The following is a 9,476-nucleotide window of genomic DNA, read 5'->3' as shown; positions in this document are numbered from 1 at the left end:
AACCCACTGAATGTGTCCTGTCTGCGTTTGCTTGGCTAGGAATGTAAACAAGATATTCCTTGTAGACCATGCTGTGCATGTACAGTCACCTTGATATGTGTTTGGACAGTATGCCTAAGATTTTAATTTTGACTTTAATATATTAGTATATAGCATATTGGGTTTTAGATGACGACTGAGGCTGAATTGTAGAATGACTGCTCTCATTTAAGGGTATTTTTCATACATATCAAATTTACCATTTAGAAATAAAAGCCCCTGATGTATGTAGTCTTCCCATTTGAAGAAGTCATAAGTATTTGGACAAAAGTATAAGAAAGTAGTCTATAATTATTTGCATTGAATAACTGCATCAAGCCTGTGACAGCATGCTCTTCGGATGCATTTGCGGAGCGTTTTGGGTCGTCTTGTAGCCCCAATTTAGCCCCAACTAAGTGTGAAAAGTAGTACGTCTAGTCACAAATTGGGGCTAGGTTGTCTTGCTCAAAAGTGGCTGGTGAATTATGCCTTTGACATAACACTTTGTAAAGTGAGCAAAAACGTTAGCTCAAAATCATTTAACTGACTTGTGAACTTAGTTATCGTTAGCTGTCACCGTGACTACTGTAGAGTAGTAACATTTTACCAACTCAGTGCTACAAAGGTATGTGAAAAATGTCAGAAGTAAACTAGACAGGATTACGACGATAGAGACATACACCATAGCCACAACCCTAGCCAGCACCACCAAGTGTTGAAAGCGGTTAACATTGTCTAGCCCCTATAACTTTTGTATATGAATGTATATTGTGTGTTGATTTTATTTATTTATTTTTAATAATTTTGTGAGTCTTTATTTTTTAGTGGTCGGATCTTCCCACCGGGAGTGGCAGCCAATCTTAAGTACCGCAATGCGTCTATCTCGCTTTTTAATGATCTTTGCTTAAGCGGAAATGCGTCCGCTGCATAATAGTCCCGATGGGAAACGAGGAAAAAAAGAAGCCCGAAAAATCCAGAGCAGCGACTCATTTAGTGGCACCTGTTAAAGCCAGGGTGTTTCCCCGACCGTGTCTGAAATAGGTAAGCTCTACTTCAGTGACTATTGCAGAGGATCTAAACAACATGATCTTGTAACGAATAAACATTGACTTAAAAGGGCGTTTGCGCGTCTTACGTGCGTCAGCCAACTTGGATTGGGCTATGTAGCTAACGCTAGCTAGCTAGCTAACAACCATCTGCTAACCAATGATACGACAATAGGAAACGGACTATCCTCCATCAAGTCAAGTGGCCATATTAATATTGCTATTATATAAACAGGCCTAGTCTGTTATGTGTTAGGATTAGTAAGGTGCATTCGTTATGAACCAGTTAGAAAAGCCATGTCAGTCACGAAGAGCCAAACTTAGCTTAGCAAGTGCGCTTCATCCCTTGTCTTAAGGTCCAGGACGACATCATGGGGCTGCTGTCGGACCCCAACAGAAGGCGAGCCCTTACCAACCTTCTCACCCGCCTCAACGCACCCATCTGGTGAGTCCTTTTGTCATGCATGCAGTTTTTGATGGATGAAGAGCGTCCCTGAATGGGACACTGACTATGCAGCACATGATCTCCTGGATGCACCTTATCCAATTTGCGCATCATCCTCATCATTTGACATTTCCATCGATGGCATTTAGCAAACGCCTTTCTCCAAAGCGACTTACAACAAATCCATTTGTTTAAGTCAGTGAATCATCTGTCCATCAGTCATTAATGCTCGGACCAGCGGGGGGGGGGCATAGGCAGTCACAATGCTCGACCTGTTATTGTCAAGGGTGCAGTAGTTGACGTTTGAATAAAGAGCATTCGTTCATGTCTCTCTCTCTCTTTCTCCTTTGTGCTTGTCCATAGCATGGTGTGTTACTTGGCAGGTGTGGCGTGGTTCATGGGCCTGGCCTTCGAGCCGTTTACCCTGCGCACGTACATGTCGGAGAACGCCATGGGTTCCACCATGGTGGAGGAGCGCTTCCCGGCGGGGGAGAGGGCTCTGGCCACCGGCAGGGAGTTTGCTGCTCACAAGAAGAGGGCAGGGTGAGTGGGACTGACTGACTAGCCATAGCCCCCCCCACCCCCCCACATCATGTAGCCTAGCTCTGAAATGGGGGGTCAGTGCCTATCCTACCCAAACACAAATGTAACTGTTTACATCTGCTACCCCTTCCCTACTTCACCTCTCTCTCTCTCTCTCTCTGGTGTCTCTCTCTCTCTCTCTCTCTGGTCTCTCTCACTTTCTCTCTCTGGTCTCTCTCTCTGGTCTCTCTCTGTGTGTGTAGTGGGATGCCGGTGGATTGGCTGGTGAAGACCATGCAGTCTCGGGGGCTGGAAGTGTACACCCAGAGCTTCAACCGCACCCTCCCCTTCCCAGATGAAAACAAAGATCACAGATTTGTGAGTGTGCCCTTAGAGAAAGATGTTTGTTTACCCTTGCATTTTATGTTTCAGCTCATGTACACACACACACACACACGCGTGCACACATTTACTTACACTTACACACACACACACACACACACACACACACACACAGCCCTCCAATGTATTTCTCTGAACACTCTCTTTTCCTTTCACTCAATGTGACCATTTTCTCCAATATTCTCTTCTCCCTCCCTCCCTCCCTCCTCAGTTGGTGCAAGGCACTAACGTGTATGGGATCCTGCGGGCCCCCAGGGCCCCCCGCACGGAAGCCCTGGTGCTGAGTGCCCCCTGCAGCCTAGGAAACGACAACAACCAGGCAGTGGGGCTTCTGCTCGGACTCGCCCAGTACTTCAGGAGTAAGCACACTACACACACACACACACACACACACACTGGAGTAGACACAGATGTATGTACACACACACACACGCTCACATGTATACAATCACACACACACACTTTCTCTTTCACCCACACACACATTTCCCCTCTCACACTCATGTTATTCATAAATATTGAATTCTCACAAGTGTGTTTGAACTGAACATTCCCATCATTTGATAAATGATCCCCAAGACCTCTGATGGTTTTGTTTTTTCTTCTTCTCCCCAGGTCAGGTCTTCTGGGCCAAGGACATCATCTTCCTGGTGAATGAACATGATCTGATCGGCATGCAGGCCTGGCTGGAGGGCTACCACCACACCAAGACCACTGGTGACAACCGGCACCTCTAATCACGCTCTATCCCTCCAAACCCCATCTTTTTTTAAAACTTGCTTTTAATCTTTCGCTTTTCCTTTTTTTAATTGTTGTTTTTACTGACTGCTTTTTGTTTCACTTTTTATGTAGCTATCTATTCTTGTTGGATTGTAGTGTCTTTGAGTACTGACAAAAGCACTATACAAAATAAATGCATTATTATTGTTAATATTATTATTATTATTGTTATTATATTAGACTATAATGCATCAATCACAGACATGCTGTCAGACACACATCATCAGACACACTTTAATGTCTCTGTATGTGTCGCTGTCATCGTCCAGGCTAGGTGGGTCAATGTTGATGTGATCAATTCAGAAAGTGACTTGAAATTCCAGTTCAGGAACAGAACTTTTCCCATAATTGAATTGGAATTGAGCTCTCCCTCCCTCCCTCCCTCTCTCCCTCCCTCCCTCCCAGGGATGGACTGGTCGCCACTGCAGGGGCGGGGGGGCTCCATCCAGGCGGCTCTGTCCCTGGAGCTCAGCAGCGACGTGGTCACCAGCCTGGACCTGGTGCTGGAGGGCCTCAACGGCCAGCTGCCCAACCTGGACCTGGCCAACCTCTTCCACGCCTTCTGTCATAAGATAGGGCTCCTCTGCACCATCCAGGGCAAGGTACTGTAAAGACCAAAGTCTGCTGTGCCTGAGGTGTGTGTGTGTGCCTGAGGTGTGTGTGTGTGTGTGTGCGCCTGAGGTGTGTGTGTGCGCCTGAGGTGTGTGTGTGTGTGTGTGTGTGTGTGTCTGAGGGTGTGAGCTGGTGTGAGAGAGAGAGAGACGCTCTAGACATTTGGCTTTCAATATTGAGATTGAATAAATCAACACAACAGCACAACATGTCATGGTTTAATAACAGAACCGGGTAATAAGTGTTTGTGTACCTGTGTGTGTGTGTACCTGTGTGTGTACCTGTGTGTGTCTGTGTGTGTGTGTACCTGTGTGTGTGTGTGTGTGCTTCCGCGCAGCTCCAGAGGAACGACTGGGACAGCACGTCGGGCTACAGCCACGCGGCCGAGACCATGATGCTGATGGTGCTGAAGCAGGCGAGCGGGCGGCCCTGGGGCGACCACGGCCTCTTCCTCCGCTACCACATCGAGGCCGCCACCATCAGGGGCGTCAACAGCTTCAGCCAGTACAAGGTGGACGCCACCACCGTCGGCAGGTCAGTGCCAAATTTACAATCCCAATGAAACAGTATTTATAGTTCATTTCAGTTATTTCAGACATTTGTGAATTAGTAATAAATTGTTTATAAAGACATTTATAGACAATGTCACATTTCGGACACAACGTGTGTACTTTGTCCACTGCCCTACCTTGGATTCCAAAGAATCGAGGATCGGTGTAGGAGCCGACGGTTAACACCAATCCCGATGCTCTGATGGCCATTTCCGAGGGGAAGGGGTGGAGAGTTGGGACACCGACTCTCTGCTTTATTGGGATAGAGACAGTAGAGATTGACAGGAAGGATGGGAGAGAGAGGAGGGATGACATGCAAGATAGGTCGAGGGTCGGAATCGAACCTGGAACCTTGCGATTACGTGGTAAGCGCATTAGTGTGCTACGCCACTAAGCACCCCCACCAGGACCATTCTTGTCTATTTATTGGACGAGATGCGGTCTTTTCTTCTTCCAAAGCTTGGTTTCATATCCTGAACCATTTAATGACTGAGTTTGTGCACGGTGTGCCCCTGGTGAAACATTTACCGTGCCCTAGTGGAACAGGCGTCAAGCTGTTGCAAAACGTTATTGCTTCATCGCTCTCACAAGTCTCGACCTTGAACTTGAGGAGTGAGTTTAGACGCTAACAAACCCGTGTGTGTGTGTGTGTGTGTGTGTCCTCCTCTCCTCAGGCTGCTGGAGGGAATGTTCCGGAAGCTGAATAACCTCCTGGAGCGTCTCCACCAGTCCTACTTCTTCTACCTGATGCCCTCGCTCTCGCGCTTCGTCTCCATTGGCTACTACATGCCCGCCTTCGGCCTGCTGGCCGTCATCCTGCTGCTCCGCGTATCCTCGCACTCCCGCTTGGTTGATGGGGATGGGGGGGGGGGAGCGGGGGGGGGGCATGGCGGGGGTCTTTGGCAGGGTATTCAGTCGTTAGACAGAAAGGAACACTCCTTTCGCTCCATTTGCCTTCCATCCAGTCATATTTATTTATTTATTTATTTTTAATTCTAGGCATTCAAATACTTGAGTAACCTGCCTATATCTCTTTTCACGAAAGGTGGATTCCAATCATGTAAGCAAATTTCAAGTAAAAAGTGGAGGCATATGGAGCCGTGAGGATAAGCTTTGAGTGACCATGTTGATGATGTGACAGGTCAAGGTGGTCACGAATGTCTCGGGTCCTGACTCACTAAGTCAGTCAGTCATTTGTGTGTGTGTCGATGGTGCTGTTGGTGTCATGTCCACCTGGCTGTTGTGACTGACCTTGACAGCGGTGCAGGCCTTAGACCTGTGGTGTCAGCTAGGAGCCCCTCCTCCAGGGACACAGGACGGCCTGGCAGAAGGGGAGCAGGTCAGTTACGTCCTTGTCTGTCTGTCTGTCTGTCTGTCTGTTGCATTGTATGTCCTGTCCTGTCCATTCCTCCACAATGGTATACCATTTTAAGTCTGTTTTTTTGCCCCTTCCAGTCTATTTAACTCTTCTCTCTCTGTGTCCCTCTGTCTCCTCTCTCTCTCTCCCCCCCTCCTCCCCTCTCTCTCTCTCTCTCTCTCTCTCTCCCCCCTCCTCTCCTCTCTCTCTCTCTCTCTCTCCCCCCTCCTCTCCTCTCTCTCTCTCTCTCTCTCTCTCTCCCCCCCTCCTCCCCTCTCTCTCTCTCTCTCCCCCCCCTCCTCCCCTCTCTCTCTCTCCTCTCTCTCTCTCTCTCTCTCTCTCTCCCTCCTCCAGCAGCAGAGCCCGGGGGTCCTGTCTGTTCTCACCCCTGTGGTGATCAGTCACATGACAGGCGTGGCCCTCTACACCCTGCCCATCCGCTCCCAGGAGATGGCCGTGGAGCACTTCCCCGTGTCCAAGACGGAGGCCGTGGTCCTCACCGCCATCGCCATCTACACCGCCGGCCTGGCGCTGCCGCACAACACAGACAGGTACACACGCACACACACAAACAGACAGGTACACACACACATAGACGGGTACCCACGCACGTACACACAGCTTATATTTTGGGTTATATTCTTCATGAATCAATGGCTATCATTAATATAAAAGTCTCAAAATGGTTATACCAATTACAGATTGTGTACTGAGGTAAACCATGGAGTTATTGGGGTAAACAGAGTAGTCGTGTATTTTCCAGCAGCTGCCTCCTCATGGTCCTAAAGCCAGCTGATTACCCACCTGCCTACCAGCCCATGCATTTGTAATTTTTGTAATATTTTTTCAGAAAGGTTTAACCGGTTAATGTGGGTCGAAAGCAAAGCATCCCAAGTACGCACATACACACATGCATCCACTATCTCTCACACACACACACACTTTCTTCTTATGGCTCCCTCTATCTCTCTCACACACACTTTCTAATTTCTCTTGCATTGCGTGGCCTTGTCGGTTGGCAGTTAGAATATGAAGGGTTGGCAAGGAAATGTTGCTATGTATTGTTAATAACAAAGCATCTCTCCATATTCATATTTATATCTGACTCCAAGTCATTTAATTAACACTGTGAAAAAAGTGTGTTTTAGAGCAATAAATCAACTGAGGCTTTCATAATACTGTCAACTTATACAATTATTACAAGGCAAAGACCTCCTAGAGAAATGTTACATTCTACCCTCCTGATAAATGATAGATAGATCTGTTTACTGAACTCCACAGATACACAGCTGGGACCACAGACCAAGACAAAGAGAGAACGCGTTCCTCAACATTCTGTTTTATACCAGACGTCCAAGCACAGTGTTCAAAACCAAGAGCTGTGTTTGTAAGGGCGAACCAATCAGACGTCATCCTATCAATCCTAGTCAGATGACGCATCAACACATTCCAAGGGCTTGTAAACATCGCAGTGAGAGATCACAGTGGCCGTTCTGGCCCATCGGGTGGGTGGGGGGGGGACTCAAGAAGGGGGGGGGGGGGGGGGGGCATACCCATCTACATAACACTTAATATGGATCTACTCTGCCAGGTCAGTTAGTTTTGGCTCCTCATTCACTCCAGTGATCACACTGTGGTAGGCGTTAAACACAGTCTGACAGCTGTGAAATTCTTTCATCTCTCTTTGGCTGTATCCCTCTCCCCCCCCGGCAAACTATATTGCCATTGCAATATGTGTTTTTATGTCATTTGGGTGAACTATCCCTGTGGCTCAGTTGGTAGAGCATGGCGCTAACGACGCTTAGGTTGTGGGTTTGATTCCCGCTAGGACCATATATACTGAAATGTATGCACTCACTGCAATGTAAGTCGCTTTGGATAAAAGCGTCAGCTAAATGACATATATATTATATTATTATTAACAATAAGAATATTCTGAATGATTGTTGTTGATTTTGATTCTCTCTCTCTCTCTCCCGCAGGCTTGTGTCTGGAGAGGGTACGGAGCAGGGGTGGAGGGTGCTGAAGCTGGTGGCCCTGCTCTACATGGCCGTGCTGCTGGGCTGCACCGCCCTCATCAACTTCTCCCTGGGCTTCATCCTGGCTCTCACCCTGGTGCCCGCCGCTGCCTTCGTCACCCCACACGTGCCCAAGTAATGTATACGCATACGTACACACACACACACATTCACTCTGGTGCCGGTGGCACCCTTCACCACCCCACACATGCCCAAGTAATGTATATACACACACACACATTTATTCATTCACCCTGGAGCCGGTGGCACACTTCGTCACCCCACATGTGCCCAAGTAATGTATATGCATACGTACACACACACACACACACTTGCCACGGCGGCACATATACGAAAATTGGGTCCATACAGAGAAGATTAGCATGGCCCCTGCGAAAGGATGACACGCAAATTTGTGAAGCGCTCCATCTCTGTGGTCCTCTGTGGCTCAGTTGGTAGAGCACGGCGCTAACAACGCTTATGTCGTGGGTTTGATTCCCGCTAGGACCGTATATACTGAAATGTATGCACTCACTGCAATGTAAGTCGCTTTGGATAAAAGCGTCAGCTAAATGACTTATATTATATTACACACACACACACACACACTTATTCACCCTGGTGCCGGTGGCACCCTTCGTCACCCATTTATTATCGCAGGGTTCTGTAGTAATGTGTCTCCCTGCTAGGATTGTGTCATAACGTCTCTCTCTCCCTCCTCCAGGACGTTGTCAGCGGTCGTCATGGTGCTGCTGAGCCCCGGCTTCACCCTCCTCTTCTGCGTCTTTGCCTTCCAAGAGCTCCAGGAGACGCCCGTCTCCCTGCAAGAAGGTTGGATGCTCTTCCTCTCCGTCATCTCCCAGGGCATCTTAGACCACTCCCTCTACGGCTCGTTCGTCTACCCTCTGCTGGCACTGCTGGTTTACCCCTGTTGGTTGCTTTTCTGGAACATTCTCTTCTGGAAGTAGAGCTAGAGATCACTACCGGTCCGTGAACTAGCCTTTATGGGGGGGGATGAGGAGGAAAGATGTATTTTAAAAACCTGAAAGAGGTTGTGCTCAGGTCTGGCTTTAACCCCAAAGGGAGTGAATGAATCCCCCCCCCCCCCCCCCCCTCTCTCTCTCTTCCTCCTTCTCAAAAAGCATTGGAGGAGAATCTGAGGAACTTTCTGAGAAGGAAGCGGGGAATGGGACAGCCCCACGACTCACTCTGAGAGGAAGTGGGGGAAGTTGTCAAGTGCATTGGTCAGGCTTGTGTGCAGGTGATTTTGTAAAAGGTTGGATGGGGGGGGAGGTGTGCATTGGATGGGATTAGTTTGGTTTATGACAACAAGAGGAATGTGACTGCACTGTTTTATCATTTTTTATCATCTGATCAGTGAGTTGAGTGTTTCTTGGTTATTATTATGCTATTGGGGTCTGAGGGAATGTTAAGCTAAGGGGAGACGTACTCTACGGCCGAGAAAGTAGAAAAGTCGACTTGACTTGAGCGGGTAGGTGAACGGCCTTGTTCGAATACTTCAATAATCCCCGATCTAACATGAGTGGATTAGTCCATGCAAGCTTTTCATTGCCTTGCTTTCACCGATCCAAGTCATGTCAGATCAGTGATTTATTCAAGGGAGGGAAGGATACATGTATTCAAAAAGCGTACGACTTTTGAAAGGGAAGTGAACAAACCTCTACTCGACTACTAAACGCCTGGCTAGGGATGCCTTCTGTAAAA

At 48.0% G+C, this 9,476-nt stretch overlaps 1 protein-coding gene across 2 annotated transcripts; it reads left to right on the top strand.

Annotated features, from left to right (window-relative positions):
* The first annotated feature begins 970 nt into the window (after positions 1-970).
* On the top strand, positions 971-9,470 carry gpaa1 (glycosylphosphatidylinositol anchor attachment 1). Of its 2 annotated transcripts, none has more exons than XM_083689790.1 (13): positions 971-1,059; positions 1,421-1,509; positions 1,873-2,052; positions 2,295-2,409; positions 2,645-2,792; positions 3,049-3,150; positions 3,619-3,815; positions 4,163-4,359; positions 5,051-5,204; positions 5,644-5,715; positions 6,091-6,284; positions 7,716-7,886; positions 8,476-9,470. In XM_083689790.1, exons 2-13 carry the CDS (start codon positions 1,436-1,438, stop codon positions 8,717-8,719), a joined length of 1,848 nt encoding a protein of 615 aa, XP_083545916.1. In that variant the 5' UTR covers positions 971-1,059; positions 1,421-1,435; the 3' UTR covers positions 8,720-9,470. The 2 variants fall into 2 exon arrangements, with proteins under 2 accessions (XP_083545916.1, XP_083545915.1); XM_083689789.1 differs by having other exon boundaries at positions 6,088-6,284.
* Positions 9,471-9,476: the final 6 nt, after the last annotated feature.

Source organism: Argentina silus (assembly GCF_951799395.1).
Source record: "Argentina silus genome assembly, chromosome: 18".
Lineage (NCBI taxonomy): Eukaryota > Metazoa > Chordata > Actinopteri > Argentiniformes > Argentinidae > Argentina > Argentina silus.
This window is presented reverse-complemented; position numbering and strand designations above follow the sequence as displayed.

Bases quoted from the DNA above. Each gene is read 5' to 3' on its own strand.
- gpaa1 (XM_083689789.1), top strand. From the start codon at position 1,436: ATGGGGCTGCTGTCGGACCCCAACAGAAGGCGAGCCCTTACCAACCTT. The intron at 3,816-4,162 runs GTACTGTAAAGA...GCTTCCGCGCAG, and splicing joins TCTGCACCATCCAGGGCAAG to CTCCAGAGGAACGACTGGGA. The intron at 6,285-7,715 runs GTACACACGCAC...TCTCTCCCGCAG, and splicing joins CTGCCGCACAACACAGACAG to GCTTGTGTCTGGAGAGGGTA.